This window comes from Penicillium odoratum (assembly GCF_028828045.1).
Source record: "Penicillium odoratum strain IBT 22623 chromosome Unknown utg000001l_segment0_segment0, whole genome shotgun sequence".
In the NCBI taxonomy this organism is placed as follows: Eukaryota; Fungi; Ascomycota; class Eurotiomycetes; order Eurotiales; family Aspergillaceae; genus Penicillium; species Penicillium odoratum.
The window spans coordinates 4,120,670-4,144,354 of NW_026643143.1; the positions used below are offsets into that span (position 1 = coordinate 4,120,670).

The 23,685-nt window shown below is 48.8% G+C and overlaps 6 protein-coding genes across 6 annotated transcripts; 3 read left to right on the top strand and 3 right to left on the bottom strand.

The window, feature by feature from the left end:
• Positions 1-12,558: 12,558 nt before the first annotated feature.
• Positions 12,559-13,185, top strand: N7520_001580 (Allergen; the record flags this gene model as incomplete). The annotated part of the gene is made up of 1 exon (XM_057135515.1): positions 12,559-13,185. One exon carries the CDS (start codon positions 12,559-12,561, stop codon positions 13,183-13,185), a length of 627 nt encoding a protein of 208 aa, XP_057001451.1.
• Positions 13,186-14,933: 1,748 nt separating this feature from the next.
• Positions 14,934-15,923, bottom strand: N7520_001581 (uncharacterized protein; the record flags this gene model as incomplete). Its single annotated transcript, XM_057135516.1, has 1 exon — positions 14,934-15,923. The coding sequence occupies one exon, from the start codon at positions 15,921-15,923 to the stop codon at positions 14,934-14,936; it is 990 nt and encodes a 329-aa protein (XP_057001452.1).
• Positions 15,924-16,824: 901 nt separating this feature from the next.
• Positions 16,825-17,378, bottom strand: N7520_001582 (uncharacterized protein; the record flags this gene model as incomplete). The annotated part of the gene is made up of 2 exons (XM_057135517.1): positions 16,825-16,934; positions 16,985-17,378. 2 exons carry the CDS (start codon positions 17,376-17,378, stop codon positions 16,825-16,827), a joined length of 504 nt encoding a protein of 167 aa, XP_057001453.1.
• Positions 17,379-18,142: 764 nt separating this feature from the next.
• Positions 18,143-18,740, top strand: N7520_001583 (uncharacterized protein; the record flags this gene model as incomplete). Its single annotated transcript, XM_057135518.1, has 3 exons — positions 18,143-18,468; positions 18,531-18,548; positions 18,590-18,740. The coding sequence occupies 3 exons, from the start codon at positions 18,143-18,145 to the stop codon at positions 18,738-18,740; spliced, it is 495 nt and encodes a 164-aa protein (XP_057001454.1).
• An 857-nt stretch (positions 18,741-19,597) lies between these two features.
• Positions 19,598-20,345, bottom strand: N7520_001584 (uncharacterized protein; the record flags this gene model as incomplete). Its single annotated transcript, XM_057135519.1, has 2 exons — positions 19,598-20,179; positions 20,277-20,345. 2 exons carry the CDS (start codon positions 20,343-20,345, stop codon positions 19,598-19,600), a joined length of 651 nt encoding a protein of 216 aa, XP_057001455.1.
• Positions 20,346-22,095: 1,750 nt separating this feature from the next.
• On the top strand, positions 22,096-23,163 carry N7520_001585 (uncharacterized protein; the record flags this gene model as incomplete). Its single annotated transcript, XM_057135520.1, has 1 exon — positions 22,096-23,163. The coding sequence occupies one exon, from the start codon at positions 22,096-22,098 to the stop codon at positions 23,161-23,163; it is 1,068 nt and encodes a 355-aa protein (XP_057001456.1).
• Positions 23,164-23,685: the final 522 nt, after the last annotated feature.

Genomic DNA, 23,685 nt, shown 5'->3' on the forward strand with positions numbered 1-23,685 from the left:
GCTTGTGCATTCATCAACGCACATACCACTCGGCCGCAGGAATCACATTTATGAGCATCCGCCATCGTATCTGAGCCTATGACTTGTGTTAATGTATTGCGTATATCCGCCTGGTTCCAATGAGGAGCATGTAGACTGAGCATTTGGTCAAGTTGGCGTTGTATGAAATGGCCACATACACGAAGCACATTTCGTTATATGACGAAAGATTCTTGAACCCAGGCAATCAGGCACTGTGTCTTGAGCTCCATCAGTACATTAGCGATAGTCAAATGAATAAATGACCCGTGGAAGGCTGTGTCTGGCTTCCGGGGCTATAGCCTCAGATCCCAGATGATGTCATACTTGGTACCCGGAGCACAGGGCCAGATCCTAGGACCAGATTGATGCTTTCTGATCAAAAGATTACCTTCTGGCACCAAGATATACTATGTCCTTGGCTACCAAAATTATCATCATTGTCATTCTTGCAGTGTACCATTGGAAAATTCTGTATACTTTGTCAAGCAATTCAGCAAGCAACATTCATTCTGCACTTCCCGACGTGGCACATTTGTTCGAGAATGCAGTCAACTGGATATGAATCTATGGACTGTTCTCTAATGATCTGGTGGATGGCCTTGCAAGCATATATAAACCAGCATCGAGGCCTTTATACCACCTTTGTCAATCTAACAATACCTGATCCCTCATAACTCGTCCACTACATCCATCTTCACCACCACCATGTCACCCGCTCTGTTCTACCCTAGCCCTCCACTTGGGCAACAATTCTCCAAGTCTGATGCGCTCCAGAAGTACCTCTGCACGTGCACGACGAATATCAACAAGATACATGGAAGACACACGCCCTTGATGCTTGCCGTTCAAGCGTGTGATCACGCGGCGGTGGATCTCCTGTTGAAGTATGATAATCTTCGTGCTTCTCAATGCAATGCTTACGGTCAGACTGCGCTGTCGATGGCCATCACACAGGGCAGTGTTTCAATCGTACAGCAGCTGCTCAGCCGCAAAGACATTGACTTCTACAGTCATGATCAAAAATTCCAGCAGCCACTCCTAGTGGCTTTAGAATATCAACAGTATGAGATTTTGGAAATGCTCTTGCGGGATCCTCGGGCCAAGATCAATGAGAAGAACCACCGCGGCCAAACACTTCTGCATCTGGCTGTGATCTACGGAGACCTTCGCGCTGTTGCAACCGTTGCGAAAGAGGAGCTGGTTGATATCGATTGTCCCGATCATCGGGGGGAGACGCCCCTCATGTTGGGTGCGAAGCTTCATGCATGCGATCAGCCTAACAACGTCAAGATCCACGAGTGTCTGCTCTCGAGGTCCAAAGTTAGGGTCGATCGAGATCAAGGGGTCAATCGGTCCTTTCGCATGCCACGAAGACTTCCAATACCGAGCTGATCGAGTTACTCGGCTTCGTTTGAATAAACAATGTCGGGTGTTGATGGAATCACTCCGTTGGCTCGAGTGAGGTCAGAAGGCAATTTGCGACCGTCAAACCTCGGTTCCCTTAAACCCGCGTGCCACGATGCAAGTCACATCCCTGCTCCAAATATGTGCGAAGGGCAATGATGCGATAGAGGTTTAAGTCAGACAGGCCATGACGCATTAGCAATCGAGAATGTTCTTGAGGTGTAAATTTTATTCCCGACTATCAGGTGTCTTATCTATGCGCTTTCAGAGAACATATTATGAGCAGCATGCGTACACGAGCTCGCTGTTATGATCAAATTTAGAGAGAGACAAGGTTCTAGAGCTAGCGTGTAAGTCCGGTCAAGGATGTAGTTCCATGGCTCGTGGTCCAGGATGTAACATCGATAGTGGGTCTTGCGCCACATGGAAATTCTAGAAATTGATCGACGCCTTTCCAGAGGACAGGCTGGCGTTTGGTTGGTCAGGCGCGGTGGGGTTGTGAGTCATGATGGACTGCAGATGCCTCACCAATCAAGGTTGCTGGAAACAGGAGCGCAGCGGGTCCGTGGCAGGTAAGTTTGAGCGGTAGGAGCAGGGCCCGCAGATCAGCCAAAGTCTTGCCCGCGTACTTACCAGGGTACTTGCAAAGGTACTCGTGAAGTCTCAGGTTTTGTCCTGCCAAGCGCGTCGATTACAGAGATGAGCAAGAAGATACTTTGTAGTATTCGCACCAATTAATTGACCTTTCATCAAGCATTTACCAATGGCTAAAGTATCGTCAGGAAGAGGGTGCATAAAATGAAAGGTGGAAAGTGGGACGGCGAGATCGAAATGATCGGCCGGCACCTTAAAACTTAAATAGCACGTGGGTTGGTCTCGAGGTCCAGTCCTTCGTGCATCTTGCTGAACACCACTGTTTGGTTTCTCAGAGTCTGGCAAAAACAAGGACAACGTACGCTGCAGAAGTTCTTGATCTATGCGCGACAATAATGACAATAGTACCTATGATCGCACTTGCATGGCCATTGCGTCTAGCCCTCTCTGAATGCTGTATTGTATTACCTCTGTCGCAACTTGCAATGCAACGCAATTTGATTGCCACAGCGATCGGATCCATGGAATCCATTTCATCAATTCTGGTACTCAGTCGCCGATGTAACCCACCGCAGGAAATGGTCAGTCTAGATGATTGATTTGATGGAACCAAGGGCTGGTCCCCCTGGCAACATGAGACCAGCCACGGATCCATTGAAGGTACGTCTTCTGGCCAAAGATTTCCAAGTAACTTTTCCAATGCCCTCCCAATTCAGTGGCCGTTCCTATGAATCTGCGCAGGGGGTTTCTGTGAAGAGACGTAGCCGACTTGACATAAAAGGCGCCAGGTTTCCAGCCCAGAAAATTTCAGGACTTCCCTCCTCACACTCCCGTGTGTCATGGTTTCCATCTCTTGTCTGCAGGCTTGAGGGTCTCCGTGGCCACGGATCCGCAGTACAAGCTCTGCGTCACCAAACATGCTTCGCAGGATAGGTCTGCGTTATCAATATGCCTCGCAGGAGGGCGCTGCGAGAACAAGTCCACCCCGCAGGATAGGTCTGCGTCATCAATATGCCTCGCAGGAGGGCGCTGTGAGAACAAGTCCACCCCGCAGGATAGGTCTGCGTCATCAATATGCCTCGCAGGAGGGCGCTGCGAGAACAAGTCCACCCCGCAGGATAGGTCTGCGTCATCAATATGCCTCGCAGGAGGGCGCTGCGAGAACAAGTCCGCCCCGCAGGATAGGTCTGCGTTATCAATATGCCTCGCAGGGGGGTGCTGCGAGATCAAGACTACCCCGCAGGATAGGTCTGCGTTATCAATAAGCCTCGCAGGGGGGTGCTGCGAGATCAAGACTACCCCGCAGGATAGGTCTGCGTTATCAATATGCCTCGCAGGGGGGTGCTGCGAGAACAAGACTACCCCGCAGGATGGGCTCTGCGTTAGCAATTGTTCCCCGCAGGATGGGCTCTGCGTGATCAACTGTTCCCCGCAGGATAGGCTCTGCGACACCAACTGTTCCTCGCAGGATAGGCTCTGCGATACCAACTGTTCCTCGCAGGATAGGCTCTGCGATACCAACTGTTCCTCGCAGGATGGGCTCTGCGTGATCAACTGTTCCCCGCAGGATAGGCTCTGCGATACCAACTGTTCCTCGCAGGATGGGCTCTGCGTGATCAACTGTTCCTCGCAGGGGGGCGCTGCGTTACCAAGTGAACTCCGCAGGGGGACGCTGTGATGACAATCGAGACCCGCAGGAGACCGCTGCGTTAACAAGTTCTCCGCAGGGGACAGCTGCGAAACCAAGGGACTCCGCAGTACGATGCTCTGCGAAATCAAGTGCTCCGCAGGGGACAGCTGCGACACCAAGGGACTCTAGCAAAGTGCAGGCACCTCTACGTGGTGCTAGGGACCAGTATTCAACTCTCGCTCTGCAGTTGAAGAAGCCAAGACCTGCGCCAACATCGATAGTTCACTTGTGTAGGCTCAGGCCATGGGCGAAGAGACTGGCAGTAGGGCCAGGAGAGCGCATTCAGAGCCTATTTTCACTTCTAGATAACGTTGTATAGAGAACGAACAAACCCAGTATTTTGCTCTTACCGAATTCGCCGTGCATTGTAGTATCAAGTCCAGAATCCGATCTCACAAGATGTATACACACGTAGAGCATGTATACACACACATCCAGGCTGGTCGCTCGGTCAAAGATCATCACATTTGGGCAAGAACGCATTATTCACGTGTGTCTCAGAAGTCTGGAAACCCAAGATGACTGTTGAGGTTGGCTTTGGTGGTGACGGGTAGATGCGGTGATCAATAGTCCATGGTGGCAACCAGCCTGCTTCGGTGATAGTTGACTGAGCGTCGTGAACCGTTGCATGAGCGTGCGTAAATCGTTGAGTCTGCTCTGATAAATAGTTGAGCCGGGCCTGGTAAATAGTTGAACTGTTCTCATCAACAGTTGAATGAGCGTGTGTAGACAGTTGAGTCTGCTCTGGTAAACAGTTGAGCCGGCTGTCTAAACGGTTAAACAGCTTCCTCAACAGTTGACCGGCGTTCCAAACAGTTCACCGGCTTTTTAACAGTTGAAATGCTATGCAAACAGTTGAATGAGCGTTGGTAAACAATCGAGCACGACTTCATGAACAGTGACCAGCTTAAAAACCGTGACCAGCTTGAAACCGTGACCAGCTTGAAATCGTGACCAGCTTGAAACCGTGACCAGCCTGGAAAATAGTGGCCAGCACTGAAGACAATTTGTCGATGATGACGGTGCCGATGCGTCGATGGGCAAAAAAGCTGAGTCTGGACGCGTTGTTGTCAAACGGGGTGAGGCGCTCAGGCGGTGTGTCTTCCCTCGCGCACGCTCCGTCCGACTTGGAGGAAGATCCCGCCCACAGCACTGTATTTCTCTCATAGGCCAACAGTGGTTGTCAAGTCCTCCCGGACAAGTAACAGAGTTTTGACATACGGTCGATAATTATATTCCATACGGAAAGCTACATCACGTCAAAAATCCCAGTAATCTACACCAAGAATCCACTCGGCTCAAACTTCCCGATATATATACCACATGTGTACAGTATATGACACCTCCAATGAACGAACAACATTTTTTTAGCACTACGTATACTACTGTATGACATCTAAATCGCATGCGTGACTGGGATTTCTAGCGGTCTCACAAAAATATGACCAATAAGTCTACACCAGTCTCCTCTGAGTACGACTGCGACACATCATGAGACAATTGGGATCAAGTTGATTCAAAGTCGACCACGTATGATACAAACATGAAACTAATGCTCAGCAGCCCGACCGTTGAGTCCCACATCACTGCGCGTGAGCCCTAGATCCGATGAAATGACACCATTCACATCCTTTGTGTACGTCTACGTTGCGAGCTTCCCCTGTCCCACACACTGACAAGGCTACCATCCCGGACATCGAACAAGTCGGTCTACTGCATGTGTCTCACAAACAGCAGTCATCAGTCTACGAAAAGGATACACCATCGAGTGTTATCAGGGAATTACGCAGGCGGTTGAAAAAGCAGCATGCAGGACGAAAGCATAATGAGCCCTGCATCACCGGCCTAGACTTTGCCTAGCATGACGAGCACTCGTCTTAGAACTAGATGAAAGCATTTGAGAGTGCCACGAACGAGCCTTGCAGTCTTGCTTCGTGAGTCAACAGCTCACGCGTGATTCGAAGCCTTGTGGGAGCAATGCATCGCAAGACATCAGCTACACAGCGACGCAAAGCTGCCCATCGGGATGAAAGACATAGCTACATGATTAGATGCTCAAGACTGCGATGTGGACGCGTGCCGTCATGATGCAAGGTAGAGACGGCGAGCTCGCATCTCACACCACATCACTGTAGCGCAACTCCCACTGTTGTACCTGAATGAGAGGCAACTGAGCTAGATATCAAGCACCAATACGCAAGACCCTTTCTTTGTTCTGCCATGGCAGTTCGACGGGTAGCCTTAGCTTCCTCTTCATAGATCCCCACACCTAGCAGACTGAATTCCTGGGCAAAATCGATATCACCGAGTACGGAATTCTCCGTTATTTTCGATTCGCCAATAAAATGGGCATGGATTTTTGGAAGCTCAAATCGACTTCTCTTCAGCAGCATCGGGGCCGTAGCACGTGTCACGTGACAAAGCCGTTTGAGAGGACACAAGCATTTCGAGACCTCCAATCACTTTGAATAGCTCGAGCAGAACCGCAATTTGACCGATACTGCGAGGGACGGCAGAATTTGGTTATCTGAGACCTCCCAGACCTCAGAACGACTGACAAGATCAGTACGGAAGGCTTCTGAAGGGCTTGGGTTGAGCCAAAGTTGCCGAGCTCGCAGACTGCACTGCATAGCTGGGCAGATGTGGCTTCATCTCACCCACCCTTGGACATGTCGCTCCACCGACAAAAGATCAAGTACCAGCGGGCGCAATGTCATACGTGCCGCTTGATAGTCACGTCCAATCAGCCCATGAAGAGAGTACATCCATCAAGATTCTTATTGCATGAAATGAATCCCTGTGTTGAACCTTTACTCAAGTTTCGAGTATCGTCTTCTCTCGACCGGACCGAGGACATGGCGACGGCATCTGCTTGCATGTCACCGCAAATGCCGACTGGATCAGCCTGGAATGCATATTCGCTCGACTACTGCAGTGTACGTAGATCGGTAATAGTCGGTCGCGCAGCAGGGAGGCAGGGTCGCCAAGAATGATAAACATTCGCAAGCTGAGCTGCTTGTCGAGCAAGAATGTCGAATGGTGTCAGCACTCGCACCCTCATGGATAGACATCAGCCTGGTGTCTCCAAAGCGAGAGAGGTTGGACTGGCGTTCCCGTCCACAGTCTGACGCGACGACAAAGGCGGTGAGGCCGTCCCAGACGCGCGGTGCAGTGTTGTTTACGCGACGTCCGGCGGAGTTGGTCTTCACATGACAGTGGCCGTTTGAAATAAGTCAGTCGACATCGGATCTCACCGCTTGTAACACCCGGCTTTACCTTATGTTTGATCCTCTGATGAAGTCCGGTAGATATTACAGACCACGCAGTTGCTCTGCCGGTGTCCAAGTTTCGACTCAATCAATGCTCGCTCTAGTCAATCTTTCAAGATCGCGCTGGGCCTCTCTCTCTTTCTCTTAGTTGATATCAGAGCTGTAGCCGACAAGAAAGGCTATGAAGCATACCTCGAGCAGAGGTATCTTCCCCCTAGTCCTAGTCGAACCACTTCCACGAGCCGAATCCCACATATCAATACCCACGAGCCAACTCCCACAAGCCAACTCCCACAAGCCAACTCCCACAAGCCAACTCCCACAAGCCAACTCCCACAAGCCAACTCCCACAAGCCAACTCCCACAAGAAAACTCCCACGAGCCCATTCCCACAAGCAAACTCCCACAAGCAAACTCCCACAAGCAAACTCCCACAAAGCTGACTTAAGACCGACCAAGTCCAGCCATGGCACTGACTTGAACCAGCCAACCGTGGCGGTCAGTCCTTCGTGAGAATGTCGCTCAGCATGCACTTTCGTTTGAGAAACCGACAACGTGTACTTTGAAATGAGCTGCATTCCGAAATAAGGCAGTCAAATGCCTGCGGCGGTGATGGCGTGCTTTGGGTTTCACCGGGACAAATTCTGTTGGGGATAACTTAGCTCACAGATCAGGAAAGGGACTTTTGACTCACATTTATCCGATGACGGATCAGCGTTTTGACGGGCGATTGGAGAATGGGTGACGAGTGCAGAATCCCAAAGTGAAAAATCTCATCTTGGGACTGCCCAATCGTCAAGGTGATCCTTTGGAAAGCCTGGCCTGGCAAAAGACCGAATGCTCAATATTTGGGCTTGAGGGCCGACTATATTCGTGATGAACCCCGCTTCACTCAACATGATGAGGGCTGCTCATGTGGTTTGCGGGAAAACCAAGGGCTCCAAAAGTGCCTGGGATATAGATTGTTCGCCATTCATCACCCGGCCAGCCATGTGTAGTGTGAATGCGGTCTTCATAATTGGCATCTCGGTTGGAAGTTGGACACTGATACTCCCAAGTTGTCGGGATTGGCGAGGGATACTCGGTGTCGGCATTTGACCTTGAGGCGATGGCGGAACTGCCACTTCACTGCAGTTGATTACATGCCGCCGAGCTCGCGTGTCCATGTCGAGACGGCATACCCGTCACTCGGTATGCTCAAACGAGGAGCCCATGTCTCTCGCCAAATGGGTTGGCCGCATTATCGGATTCATCGAAGAGATTGCTACTCTGATCCTGCTGATCAAGCGTCCTGCAGTCGCGCCGATTTCTGAGCAGCCTAATACCACAGACTTTCGTCTGCCACTGCTATGTTCATGTCGAGTGATGATCTTCCCCACGGGAAGGATGCGTTATTCGAGGATAGCGAGTATGTCCACATTGTGTCGTTACAATGTAACGCACTTGACGGGTGACTGTTCAAAGACTGTTCCAAAGATGTCAGTATACATCAGGCGATATGGGGCCACTCACAATTTATCATCCTCGACCTCACAACTCTTCAGCCCGTACATATATTGCTCCACTTAAGCTCTTTGTCCGTGGCGGAACGGGGTTGTAGACTTGTCTGGTACACTGATCTGATTTCATTCTCAACTATTGCGAGATATTGACGGCGTGTGCGTCGGTAAAAGATGGACTGCAAGGTGGCAGTCTATCGTAGCCTGAGGCATTGATCATTTGCCCGATGTGTGCCTGGAGGCATGTCCTACTGGGCACGGTATTAGTGACTGGATTAGGAAACGACTTCTGACTCACCTTTCCAGGTACCGAGCTGACACTTGTACCACTCTTGGTCGTATTGACCTGAAGTGGTTGAGTATGAATTGGGCTGGTCCCAAATTCGGTGTTCAGCGCAGTCTTCAAATGTATGTATCGGGCTGGCCGGGACATAGCTGCACAAGACAAATTGCGCATGCTGTCATACTTGAAAGAAGCCAGGAGAGGCAAAGTTTGGTCGGCTTGGTGGCCAGGTTCATAGGTGTCAAACGTGCGGGATATGGTGATGCGGTTGAGATTTGTGACTTTGACCCTAGCTGATGGGCACAAGTGATGGCGATATCAACAGCGTGACGCAGTTGGATGATTTCATCGGTCGGGAGGTGTATGATCCGTGTCAGTGAGCAGTGAGCACCGACACCGAAGATGAAAGGTTTGGTACTTATCTTGGGCATCAGGGGCCTGTGAAAACAGAGGGGTCTGTCCGCATATGATGCTATGCTCAAGATACAGGCTCGCAAATCCAGGTCGTGCCCATTCCTCCCTCGGCGATGACGAGCGCTGTATTCACGGAACTGCCCACAAACGCTTCTAGTGCGCCACGCAGACCGGATCGAATGACTTTCTTGGCCCAGTGGTAGCACCCGGTCGTAAAGGGCAACATGTGCACAATTTTGATGCGCTCAGGAGGCATAAATCTGGCGAGCTACCAATGGAGACGTCTCGCGCAGTTGTAAGAGGCAGAAGGGAACGCAACGATTGGTTAGCGGGGGCGATGGTCGCTTCATTCGTTGCTGGGCCGCAAAAACCAGGCTCTGTCGCTGGCTCTGCACAAGATTGATGAACGATATGCCTGCGATCTGCTGTTGCAAGACAGCCACATATCTCTTCGAAAGAATCACTGTCGTCGAAAGCGATGACTCTAACCTCTGGTGACAATGGCTTCCGCCAGATTGGCAGGGGCAGGACCAAAGCAGAAAGTGACAAGCCTTGTGGCAGGTCTGATTGCTCCATGGCCTTCTTCTTGGACTGGTCCATGGCGATTGACGTCTGTCCCGAAAAGCAAGATCTGTCCACCCATCGGATGGACTTCCCGCATTCTTCTGACTCGCACCCTCCGCAGGTGAGGAAGCCGGTCCCACCATGAAAGGGTTCTTCGGAAACCACAGACTGAGGCTTCATCACCTTACCATGCACCGTGTGTCGGCGGCCGGTACATTGGTCGCATGGTTGCCTCAACTTCCCAGAGATATAGAGTGATGTTCTCAAAAAGGGGGCATCAGTGGGTGAGGCGAAAGAGTGGAGTGATCGGGCAAGCCTAATTCATGTCGACTTCTTCACTTCGGAACGTTATCCAAAGCGAGATACATCGCTTCATGGAAAAGGTTGCAACGGTGCGAGGCTCGGTCAGCTGCACGTCATGTCTCTCAGCGTCTTGGCTAGTGACTCTGCAAGATAGTCAGCATGTGTCTCATAATGTGGGCTCACTCACGGTCTTGTTATCTCGTCTCACCCTGCACCAACGACGGACGACACTGCCGAGACAGTAAAAGGGTCGTCTTGGGGAGACCTGTCCCAACTCCAACCGACCCAACGCATGTTCCCTCTTTTAGGTCCATGAGGTCGGTTTGGTCTGTCTGGACCCAGCCAAGATCATGGCTGACGATGAACGGGTGGTGATGGGGCAGAAGCACCGAGCAGACGCATCTATTTCAACGAGTGTCCAGCCGTACGAGACCTGTGACCGCGATGACATGCACAAGTAGCCATCCTTGAGACACTATCAGAACATCGAACCATTTGGGACAACGGCGACATGTGCATGGGAAGGGCTCGAGAATGACGGTGTTCGATACTCAGAGGTCTCGCTGGTGATCTCGCTGGACGCACTGTTTGACAAGCACATGACAGCAGTGGAACCAAAGTTGGTCGCATGATGATTGTTATCGGTGTGACTGGCAGGTAGTTGTATAACCTTGGAGTGCTGACTTGGGGCTGTGGTATAGACCTGACTGGTCGTAACATGGGGAGTTTTAGCACTGGCCAACGGGTATGGGGCTGACAAGGGACTTACCTGCGGGATGCCTCGCTTGCACTCTTGTGATCAAGAAGCTAGTCAGAAGTCACACTATTAGCTCAACTCGACAAGGCACATGAGTACAGCACTCACCAAAGGATTGTCGCCAGTCAAGGCTCAAGCTCTGGCCCGCGGGCACGAAGACGGGCACAGTGGACTGAACCACCAGTGGGAAGGGAGAAGCAGGTGACTTGGTGGCTTCTGTGTACACCGAGGATGTCAGTCACAGCGAATACTTGGGGTCAAAGAAAAGTGACCCATCATCTGCTGTAGCAGGGCGCCTTGGTTTCAGCTTGGAGGAACTCGTCAGATATGGTAAGGAAGATAAATATTTTGACAGAGAATGTGGGAAGGAGGCCATATTTATAGGTCTCTTGACAGGTCTTGTTACCGCCCGCTTGTACTACCGCGGTGAAATCTTCTTGATCTGTCGATTTCTGGAGGGCTATTGTTTTCGGGGGCATCGAAGTTGCCTGTGCAAAGTCAGGCTTGTTGAACTTCGGCTTATTGAGGTGACGGGCGAGAGAATATCCAAGTGCAGGCCGGTGAAAAATGAACGGTCATGTCAAGGGTGAATTATGCCCTCAAGTCAATTTCTGAAATGTTCAAATAATAATAAATTAGTAAAATAAAATAATTTCATTTTTAATTATTGTTTGTCTGAAGAGCGTTGATCAACGTTCAACCTTGTCTCAACGACCGTACTTTCAACAGTTGAAACGGTGGGCAGCGATCATCGCTCCACTGCGACAGCATGCGCTTTTATCGCCATCATCTGAATTTCAGCATTGGCTGTTGATTTCAAACAGAAGCCGATGATCATGCTGTGTTCTGAGGAAGTGGCCTCACTTGTTGATGATCGAATTTTCAAGGTCTAAGCCATCGCCCACTCAAAATATTTTCACAACAGCCATGCTACATTGATTGTAGTACTACGGCTCTTACTTTAACTCATCCAGGACAACACACATCGACAATTCACACCACGAGCTGTGCTTGAGCCGATGCCAGTTGTCGAATACAGAGAGTTGAATTCTGGGTTCCTGGAACTACTGAGCTGAATGATCAAGGAGCGCCCAATGACTACAAATCTATACCTGATATTTGGCCATGCTGCCTTTCCAGGATGATATTATCAGAATGTAGAAATGCGATTATCATACTATACATTGGTACAGACAAGGCGATCGAAAACTCAAGTCGTTTTAAATGTATCCAGGCAAGACAGGATAGACACAGCCAACCTGAATCCGAAAAAAAGTACATACGCAAATATTCCCGGGTGCAGTTAGAAGCTTTCTGAAGTACTTGGTCTCTCCCACATAGAGAATCGAGCTATTCGAATTCCCAGCAAACCTAGGCCACTGTGGATTCTCGTATGTACCAGTATTACTTTTCATGCTCGGGCTCAACGGACCAAAGTGTACGAGCAAAGAAAAACATTCTCACCATCTTGCATCCTCTGATCAAATCATTCGAGGAACGACTTGGTGGTGAAGCACAATACAATAAGTCGAGATTACTCTCTGTGCAGCTTTTCTCCGTGCAGCTTGCTCCTCTCTCTCGATCAGTCTCATTTACTTCGGCATTCAATTCACATACACTTGTGTCCCGCGATGATGCATATCCTACGGCTTATTGGTGCCTTCATATGGTTCGGAATCTGCTGTCAAGGGTACCGACAATGTCCATGCTCAGAAAGTGCACCGAAATGGCCCCGACAGGATGCTTTCATCTCACCTCGCATGTACCTGGTCACGAACCCCGCGAGACTCACGCCTCCGAGCGACAGGAAAGCACATCCACGCAATGTCGGCGTTCCATATGGGAGTAACATTGTCGAAGTCCCTGCCAATCGAGCCAACCAGTACAAGTATGTGGTTCGCTTCAATGGACCAGTAGGGGGAGAAGACTGGAGTGTGGTGATCTGGAATAAACTTGGACCAGACGGTATTCAGGGCGGTTGGTACGGCAAAGCTTGCAGGGAATTCACTCTTGCCGCCGGCCAGACACGATTCATAGCCTTTGATGAGGATTCCCAGGGTGGATGGGCCGCTGCACCTGGAACTGCCATCCCTTTGGATTCTAGAGGTGGTTATGCGTCGACGTGGGGAGAGTTTGACTTTGGTTCATTCGTGAACGACGGCTGGTCCGGATTTGACGTCTCTGCGATTCAAGCACAGAACGCTGGCCTGGAAATTCAAGGAATGCAGATTTGTGATGTCCTCACTCATATATGTTCAGCCATTACTCGAGATGCGAGTCACGTTCGCAACGCCTACACAAGGGATGTTGCCCATGTCGGCGGTATTGGTGGCAATCTTGCCCCCGGTCCAGTCAGACTCCAGGTAGCCCTTGATTATGCCAAATGAGACGTGTTTGGTATTTATCAGGAACTAGAAGAGTACAGTCAGTGTCCACCTAGGGGACGCCCCATGATGCTCAATGCAGAGTTTTGACGACAGTTCAGTTCCTTGAACCGCTTCAATAGCTATCCAAAAACTATTGTATCCAATCATCGTGGTTTTTTTTATTGTACTTCTCATGCTGCCGTTTCTATATGTTCAACCCGACAGATCATCTCCTTGATCAATCTGAATGTCCCTCACCAGTTATTGTCGCTTTCAAAAATACACCGATGAATAATATACTATCAGAGCGTACAGTTATGGTTCGGGCAGAGTCACGACATCGAAATGATCATGCCTCTTTATCAAAGACCCCTTTGTCCCAAAATCACTACATATGCAGGAAATTTGTAGGTCTCATGCAACTATTCCTTTCGGCGAGCCCATTGCATCAGATGCTCGTTTTTGCGCGGATGAATATTTTCAGTGCTAGAATGAGCCAGGAAAGCCATCTGACCAGTGCTTGAAACGCTCCTCACTGGACAACTCAGGAATGGCAGTTATAATCATATGATAAGCCAAACATCTAAGTGATTTCGAGTATACAATATTTCAGTAATCTTAGTGTGATTGAGGATCAGGGCGCGTCTGGACTGCGCGATGCGCAGGGATGCCATCTTGCACATGACAGACTTGCCTATTAGCTGAGCCCCTCCAGATGCCAAATTTTCTACCGCTAAAAAATATCATCAGAGGTTATTTGGACATCGGAGGACGAACTATGGTCTCTGACTTTCGTACACTATTTTTCATGCAGCTTTTGCAGATCATCGACCATCCACCTGTTGTCCAAATTCGCACCATCGAATCTTTTTCATGTCCGTCTGCGGGAAAACATGATGTCACATTCGACAACAACGCGCAGTTCTTCCTCCTCGTCACCATAGAGCCCCTTCATCGGCAGAACACTGGTCACTCATCGTCAGTCCTGATTGGGGACAGGTTTGCAAGTATCGCCCACGTTAGAAGACCATACCCAACTGGCTGCTTTGTCTTTTCTGATGTAGCCGTGCGCACCGCAGGGCAGTATCTTTTGAAGTTCTCACTCTTTGAGAGATACATCAGTGCTGGATCAGATGGCAGGTATTTTTAATGTCCTTATTTCTTTGAAAAAACCAGAAGGAAAGCTGAGGCCCAAAGATCGCCGCAAGTATTGCGTTTTTACTTAAAGGTCAATTCGCGTCCCTTCATTGTCTTCAGATCAAAGGGCTTCCCCGGAATTCTCAATAGTACAATCTTATCTCATAGCCTTGCCGAGCAAGGTTGTCGACTTCTCTTAAGAGGCCCTCGACCGTCGAATCGGAGCGAAGCGATCGAATCAGACCGAATGACTTCTAAGATGTGTGAACATTCCACAATAACTTGCAGAGTTATCTATGGAAAGGTTTATCGATATATACGTCGGGATCTTTCAGCTTTTCACGGAAAGGGTACGAAATTTGATAATTTCTATGACCCTCGAATATGTACATACCCTCGTTATGCAGGAGGTAATCGGTCCGTGTGTACCAGGACAATTTCCCCTTGGCCAGGTTTAAAACCCCATCCTTGTGACTGCTGTCTATCTTCTTCATTCATTGCAGATTGTGATGGAGACAGAATGTGATGGATTATGCAGAACTTTGGTAGGAAACTTTATGCTGCATGACTGACAATGATGGTCAGTCACGGCAACCCGCCCAGGTGAGCTAAGCTAAATTGACAATTTCTCGTCAAATCTCCACCGGATGGTGTGAGATCTCACATAATGCTTCATGATATTCAGCCGTACTGCTAGAATGAGAGTGACAATGATCCTGGTCTCCCACTACCTCACCGTGAGATGGCCTTATCACGTCCAGCGCAACGGTTGTGGCCGCAGTGGTCGTGTTCGAGACATTCGCATCACCTGATGATGATTGACCCTGTATTCGGCCCGGTGGAAAACCCAGAGCATCGGCATGCATTGCTGTGCGAAGATGATACAGCAGCACGAATTCCAGTCTCAACTTGATACTGTATATCACAGCTTGTAGACTGACTTGTATGAAATGCAGCCTGTACTCCGTCAAGAGGAGGAGAATATTGAGGAGAAACACGAATCCGCCGATCCCAAGTAGATGCGCGGTGGCTTGAGGTTGCTCCCGGCCGCGAAGTCTGGCGACGCAGATCAGATTGCGCATCGCCTCATGTATGTAGAAGCAACTAATCACGCCCTCCTGCACACAAAAGCCGACCAATTGGATGCGATTGAAGATGGAAGCCAGTCGAGGAAAACGGGGATCGCCATTGATACTCCCAAGAAACAGAACTGTCATAGGGATGTGTAGGATGCAAGCATTCACGACGATCATCCGGAGCACCCATCGCACCTTGCTGATATCAAGAATGACGAGGCGCAGACGAGAGTAGCATACGACGGCCTGACCAGTCACCATGGCGTACCACCCGACGATGAACAACACGGACGCCGGCAGTGTGGATTTTTGAGATGTGCAGCAAATGATGGCAGAAACAGCGTGCATAAGAATGCCGCAGCATGAGGCCTGCATGCTCCAGAAGTAGAGGTTGCGATAATTTCTGACAATGTCAAATGTGACGAAGATCATTTCCATCGCATTGCATATGGCAGTAGCGAGTATCGATATGACGATGATGTTTGAGATGTTTTCTTGGAGGACAATTCCTACCTCCGGGGACAGATTGGCCACGAAGGTATCCATGACCACGTAGATCTTTGTTTGTGGCTTTGTCTGCAGAATGAGAAGACATTGAAAGCTGTTCAATAATGTGAAAGGCACCGGGCTTTATCAATCAATTATATAGCCAGAGCCATGATGCATATGTGCGGGGCCGTTACTAGAGAGAATCAAGAAAAGCCGGTCTAGCTCAGGTCCAGACCGGCGGCACCGGGACATAACTGGAAAGTCCCAGGAGCAAGCTCACTCCCAGGATCATCGATGTTGTTCCTGGCTTCAGATCAGTGATCTGCGCAATCATCGACTGAGGTCTCACGGCCAGTCTTTTCTGACCCGCTTGGGTCGGTGGCCTGCACATGAGGACAAATTGTACCCCAACGTGACCACCCTCGAAAGTTGGCCTTGAGAGCTTGCATGAGAAGTGTGGAAGCCTTACAGTTTCTCTTACCGGTCAAGGATTCTACAAACCATGAATAGTGAATAGATGTTGCCAAAGCTTTTTACAAGATCCCCGCTTTCACGACTACCAAAACTCCGTTGACTAAGGATACAATCTTTTTACGAGCATCATCAATATCAAACAGATTAAGCAGGATAGCAAGAATAAAATCCACAGGATGAATGGCGAGAGGCGAAGAGGAAAGCCACTATTGAATGTTGGGCAGGTATAGCCCGCTGAATGAACCTTTGCAAATCTGTTGTACCGGTCTAATACTAAATAATGCAAGACTACCGCATCCCTTTTTATTCGCACTATAACCGTGGTGCTGTGAATAATCAAGACACCAAATAAGCCATCTGGGGATTTGAAATAGGCTCATGTCGTAAATACTGTTTTTAGTGCGTGGTAGCAAAAAATTTAACCAATTTCATCGTACTTTTTTGTATGTCTGCGGTATCTCACAATATGTTCATATACCACGCCTTAGAGGTCCATTCTCCCAGTGGCACACATCCGATGTACATACTCCCAGATCCATGACGACGATCGTAATTTCTTGGGTCGGTAATTTCTAAGCGCCGGCATCAAGCGATCTGAAGAAAGAGTTAGCATTCACGTCAAGGCAGCTTGAGAGGATCCATACCTGAAATCGAGCCTCGTGTCAGCGTTGATTCGCTACTATCAGCAGAATCAGATTCAGACACAATAATTGTCTGAAACCACAGATCGATGTTGCTCCGGGTTGCCGCATCGGCTGAAGCGTCTGAATGTATGACCGTCTGTTCTGTCGAGCGACGGCGGGGCTCTCGTCGTTTACGGTGACTTTGACGTCTTGGAGATCGCGCAGTCGTGCGACCATTCTTCCGCAGAATATGGTACTTTTTGCCTCGTAAGGATTCAACGCTTCGATCCACGCCGAACCTTTCTCTGTATGCGCCTGGAAGATCTTTCCACGGCAATGAACGATTTTCATCTAACCATCGCAGGAGGTTCTCTTCTTCTTGGACTGACCAGCTCAGAATTCCACGTGGGGACATTGTGAAATTTAAAATGATGCTCACGGGACGGTCGTGAGTTTTTGTTGAGGGGAGTAAGCTGAGTTTTAAATACTCGCTAGACTTAGTCAAGAGTATCATTCACTGGCGAAGTTGGTCAAACTTTTTCGAGTCAGAGTCTGTTCCATGGATTGGTTTGATGAGCCATATTGAGGATTCTGCACCTGAGAAGCGCTTTGTATCACAGACTTTCACCAGTTTCTGATCCTCAAGTTTCTGATCCTCAGAAATCTGAGGTCTTTTGTCTTTTGTTTCTTTTTTCTTTTACTTTTTTTTGTTTTCGAATTAAGCGTCGCTCCTGGGCAACAATGATCATCAAATATTGAGCATTGCTCAAATTGCACAATCTGGATGAAATTTAATGTGGTTAGAGCAATGTTCGTATGTTGACCTTGTCTGTTGAGCTTGCTTGTTGAAGTTGCATGTTGATCTCGCCTGTTCATCTCGCCTGTTGATCTCGCCTGTTGATCTCGCCTGTTCACCTTGCCTGTTGATCTTGCCCGTTGAAATCTTACATGACTTTACTTGTTCAGCTTTGACCTCATCTAGAGCCGTGAAAAGCTCACACTCGCAAATTCCTAAACAATGTGGCTCTACATATTTCCATGGAGCTCAACATCTGAGAGAGTCTTCGTTGTTGCGACAGACATCAATTGCTTACTCAGACCTTCCGGACAAACCTTATAAAAGCTGCCCGACTTTTGCCTTGGGTAAATTCGCCGTTCTAAAACTTCTCTACTACAAGCATGGTTGAAATTAGAAAGGCTTCCCGGCCCGCCAAACACGAAAACTTTCGACGTCGATTAGAGCGCGCTTTATCCTTGTCACCTTCCGATTCGGACAGTGCAAAAGGCTCTTCATCATCGGCAGAGAGTGACACTACCGAGATTGAATCTCTTGCGGAGAACAACTTCGCCAATCTCCAACGTGAGACGACCCTGGTGGGTAGCACCCCGCAAGATGACACTGAAGATTGGATCCAGAGAGAGGATGTCGGGATGGAGCAGAACATTGGAGGGGAATCTGCAACCTCGGACAATCGTTTCATGATCGCCTTCCAGTGTATCTCCGAGTAAGTGTCTGACTCCGCCGCTAAACCGTTTCCAACCTCGCTGCTAACCATACATCTATCAGACTAGACACCCGAGTGAAGTAAGTCGCTCTAAGAGGCGCCACCGCTGATACCATTATAGGTCGATCCAGAGTTCGCTGAGCACTCTTGCAGATAAGACTGAAACCATTTGCAGTGATCTGGACGATATTGTTCAACGACTGGTAGCCGTGGAGGCAACAATAGATACCATAGCTACAGAGACTCGGAGCACCACGGAAGAGGATAGTTGACTGGGTGAACATGTTGTCGCCAATGAGGTTTCGGACTATGATGTGTTGACTTTTTGTTACCAAAGTAGTGCTACATGATTCACATGTCCACTTGTTTCCACCTACGTGCCACAGCATCCAGCAACATCGCCAACCTGAGTAGATTTTCAATTCAAATCACTAAGTATTGGTGGTCTGGAATGTATAAATTAGAAAACCGCCACCGGTCTAATTTATATTTGGTTTGGCTGATACGCGCACGGACTATTTGCCACGTGCCAATTAAGCTTTATCGTGCCGGTGTTTCAGTGCAACTCGACCCACTTACTACATTCGGAGAGTGACAAATTTGGAGCCAATTTTTAGAATCTTGCGCGGCCGGCCGGGCAAATGATGGTCGAGATCATTGAGAACAAAATTTTTGATGTTACATTCAGTCCTCTGGGCAGATAATTCCAAATCATATGACCCGTGGCAATCCTTTGATTTGACTTTGCTAAACTGGCTGAGTGGTAGACCATCTAGCATGCCACTTGCCAAGGCTTACAGTGCCGTGATTGGATCAAATATCCGAGCAGCGGAAGATCATCTTGCGAAGAGAGTTAGGAGAGGACGGCGATCATGATCCACCGGGTGGACGGACGGACCCAGGTGACAGGCCCCGCTTGGCGATGAACAGAACTGCTTGAAAGATTCATCTATTTTATTTACTTTTCGGAAATCTCTTTATTCAAAACAAGGTATGAAATCGTCTACCAGTTAAATCTGATCGTATTGCAGCCGTAGTCCCAAGACGGTGATGCGACCAGGAGATAGTTGTGTGCGTCATAATTTCTGACATCAAAATACCATTGGACCCATAAGAACCCAAGAACGCTTCACACAAAGGAATCAAACACGTTGCTTGCCCCACGCTCTTGCTGAATGCTCGAAGAGGGATTGCCCGATTCGGCGAACCCGGGAAGTGAATCGGATCCCAAAGATCCCAGCGGGCCGTACTGCTCCGTCCAATTTCCGTGGATCACTCCAGAGCCGGGTAGATAGGATGATAGTCTGCGGTTCTGAAGAGCGTCGATCGCGTTCCAGTATCGCGTGGTCGCAGACACTAGCTCGCCATGTGTTTGAAGTAATATTGGCTGAATGTCATTCCACGGGATGTTATCTTTTGTCGAAGCATTCAACAATTCTACCTGCTGCTGGAGTTGACGAATCTCGTTCTGAAGACTTTTATTCTCAGCCAGCGCGGTCTCTTTCAGCGCAATAGCTTGCTGCAGTTTCGAACTCTCTTCAGCCTTTGTGGCTTGCATTCGCTGCACCAATTGAGACTCGTAGGCCTTTTGGTCGTCCTTCTCCGCAAGGGTCAAACGAAGCTCCCGACCAATTCTGTCCATCTCATCAAAGCATTTAGCATGAATGGCTTTAGTCTCCTTCTTCCGGTCACTCTTCGACACGAGATGCCCCTAAATAGTATGATCAGCCGAAAGCGCATGGTATCAGCAGTACTGAGCATCGTGATGGGTGATTCAAGAATTGAGGAATCGAAAACAAACAACATACCGGGACTTTGGATGGCTTCGTGGCTGAATGCAGAGAAGAGCAGTCTGCATGAGACTCAGAGAGCCCCATCGAAGCAGGGCTGGGAGAATTGATGCGGGACCTCGCACGCGTCACTCTTGACCTGCTTCTGATATCTAACTTCTTTGGGGTGGAGCTTGATTGCTTTGCCATGGTATTAGATATTTTGACAGGCGTGTTGTGGTAGAACAGTGAAAGAAAAATGTTTTTCTGTAATGAAGATTGGGAAATCGTACCTTTTCATACAAGGGAAGTTTGTTAAGAGATGATCTGCAACGAAGCACAAAAGTCTGTTGCCCTGCCAAGCAACCCTAGTAGTACCAGTCTTCTGAGCCCGAAGTCTCAAATGTGCATTCACGCCGGGAATTCGGAGTCTGTTAGTGTGCCAGAAAGTACCGTCAATATTCTTGATGGCGCATGAATATAGACGTGGTTTTAACCCGCACAAACATAATTGCCGCGTACACGAATGGAGGGTCTCTAGAGGTTCCCCTAAGAGAGACTGTGTATATACGGAACATGATGACTTGCTGCTGCCTAATTTCAGATACCTGTGAACCGCCAGAAGCCAACTCCAAACCCCCTTTTTCTTTTTTTTTTCTTTTTAAGCATAGCTAATTCCAGATGAAAGTGCACGTGGGTAAGATCGAATTCCATGTTCTCGCCATAGCCACTTGCCTTGGTACAGTGCATGGCTCAAATCCTAATTCTTCTGTGACTCAAGGTCACTAAGCACACGCTTTGAGAGCGCAAAGCACAAGGTTACCAGTGTTGCTCCCAAATGCCTTGAAGGTGATTCGCGATGCACTTTCGAACGGATCCCACATAGGGGAGAACTTCTCCACTTCTCTATTGCCCGGGTAACCGTCCTGTCGATCCAGTCGATGGAAAGATCTAGAAGCTATCTTGTCTGCATGCAACCTTCTCTCAATACCTTACTTGTCCACTTGATGGCTCATCCTCCAGGTCCGAATTTATCACGGTCTAGAACACCATCTCATTCAGGGTCGTGCATGCTTGGCAGGACAAAATAGGTTTACATGAATAAGTTGGGAACAATTTAGACGCCGATTAGCTTTCAGAAACGTCAGGGTCGGCGTTGTAGGCCGGAAGACTCTGGTCAATCCGAACTCTATCTGTAATGCCGTGGTGTGTTTTTGTGAAATACGCCTCTGCCTGTGAATGTAACCTTTCTTGCATTGGTAAATTGCTTTGGGAAAAACGATCGAAAGGGTGCAAGTATATTGAGGGACAGCTCTTCACGAATATCTTATCCTGTCAAGGAGTCTTTATTCGACCTTTTCCGATTATAAGACATTCTTTCAGGTATCAGCTTCAAATCACCCATTCATGGAAAATCCGGTCTTCTCGTCTGAGCTGTCCCGACCGAGTGTTTCCACGGGTTGACCAAAAAGAATCCCAGCTTTTGACAAACCCCACTTGTCGATCTTTGGAAGCCGAAAATTTACTTTATCTCTCTAAGTTTTCCATTGGCATCCAAATTTTCTGGTTAAAGGGAGAATTCTATTGTCTGGCTAAACTGGCTAAGTGATCAAGGCCAATCATGTTTAGTGTTCGTCACAGCCTCTGGGTTATCAACAAGTCTGCGACCCATCGAGCCATGTGTGGACCCAATATGATCTAAAAGCTCCCCGAGTCATTGTCAGGAGCCCTGGCAACCACGTCATGATCGCATTGCGAGAAGATAACATGTTGAATAGTAGTCTTCAAAACCGTCTACCCACCATGTCCACCTCATAGCTCTCAAGTTCTCTTCGTTTGCAACAAGTCTGCAGTTATCATGGACACGATCATTAGCAGCCTGCCACCAGACGTCGGGGCCATCCTGATGAAAAACGTCTCGATCATCCAGGTCGTGGCCATGTTCTCAATCGGTGCCTACAACGCCTTCGAAACAGCAATCGTCACTTTCGACACGTTCAAGCGCTACAGCGGTCTCTATTTCTGGAGCATGCAGGTCGCGTCTTGGGGCATCCTTGTGCATGCACTGCCTGCCATGGCTCGTTTTGTCTCTCAGGCGTCTAATCTTTCTACGTCAATCCCTTTCATCATCGGGTGGTACGCCATGGTTACCGGTCAGGCCGTCGTACTCTATTCACGTCTGAACCTCGTTGTCTCCAACATGGGAAAGGTGCGGTGGGTTTTGTGGATGATCATTGGCAATTTTTTCATTCTCCACGTCCCCATGACCGTCCTATTCTTTGGCCTGAACCAAGGTGACGCACGCTTCGCTCGACCTGCCGCGATATACGATCGCATCCAGGTGACAGGCTTCTGCGTACAAGATTTCATCATTTGCGGGATTTATATCTACGAAGCAATCCGAGCTCTCCAGCCGATGATCGAGATCCGAGGTCGCAATGGTCGGAATGCCATCATACATCTGCTCTGGATCAACATTATTGTCGTGTTGCTCAACATTCTACTCCTTCTCGCGGAGTACAAGCTGCACTACATTCAAGTGAGCTTCAAGACCGTGGTGTACAGCATCAAGTTGAAGTTGGAATTCTCCGTGTTCAATCGTCTCCGGTCGTTGACGAGCACGCAGCCCAGTCTATCCCAGTATGGGCCCGAAGAGCGGCACAGATCAAGCAAGACGAGTCTCCTGGACAAGATGTTTCCATGGGTTTCTGTCACACCGGATAGAAATGTGAGACCTGAGGCTGCTCAGAGAGAAACTCCACGAGGCGCATGCGCAACATCGAATGAGAACAGCCCTCGCCCTGGAAACACCTCGTTCACACGACTCTCTGCCAATACCGCAATCAATTCTCCCACGGGCTCATCAGACAGTCTGCCCACGCTAGAATTGAGTCTGTCTGAATTTTCACCCAGATTGAATGTATGAACTTTCGCCGAGGAATGAGCAATGGGTCTTTTTCTAGATTACAAACTATAGTGAGAGTTGATTTAATGATTCATGCAAGAGGCAAACGATTCAAGTGTGGCTAGGAGTCGACGCGAGCTCCCCATGAGATGACATTCCGGACTTTTGAAGATGTTGATATTGGTGCAAAGTACCCGAAAGAGAGCTAGACATTACGATTGCTAAATGATGTAGAGAAACAATGGCATTGTGATACATTGTGATCATGAAAGAACAAATGACGACAAAGAATATGTCAATTACTGTAGAAGATCGTCTGCATTCCATGTCAGCCTCCTCGGTGTACTTTCATTCTCGATGATTGGCCTTGATGAGAAACAGTCTTCGTATCGTGTGCCTGCTGAGTCTCGGGCATCAACTCTGCACTCAGATCGCTGTGCTTGATCCCACTTGGCATCATGACTAATATATTTACTTGGCATCTGCCGATCAATCTATTCATTTGGTTGAGAAGTTAAGCCACCATGATCGAAAGTTGCATCG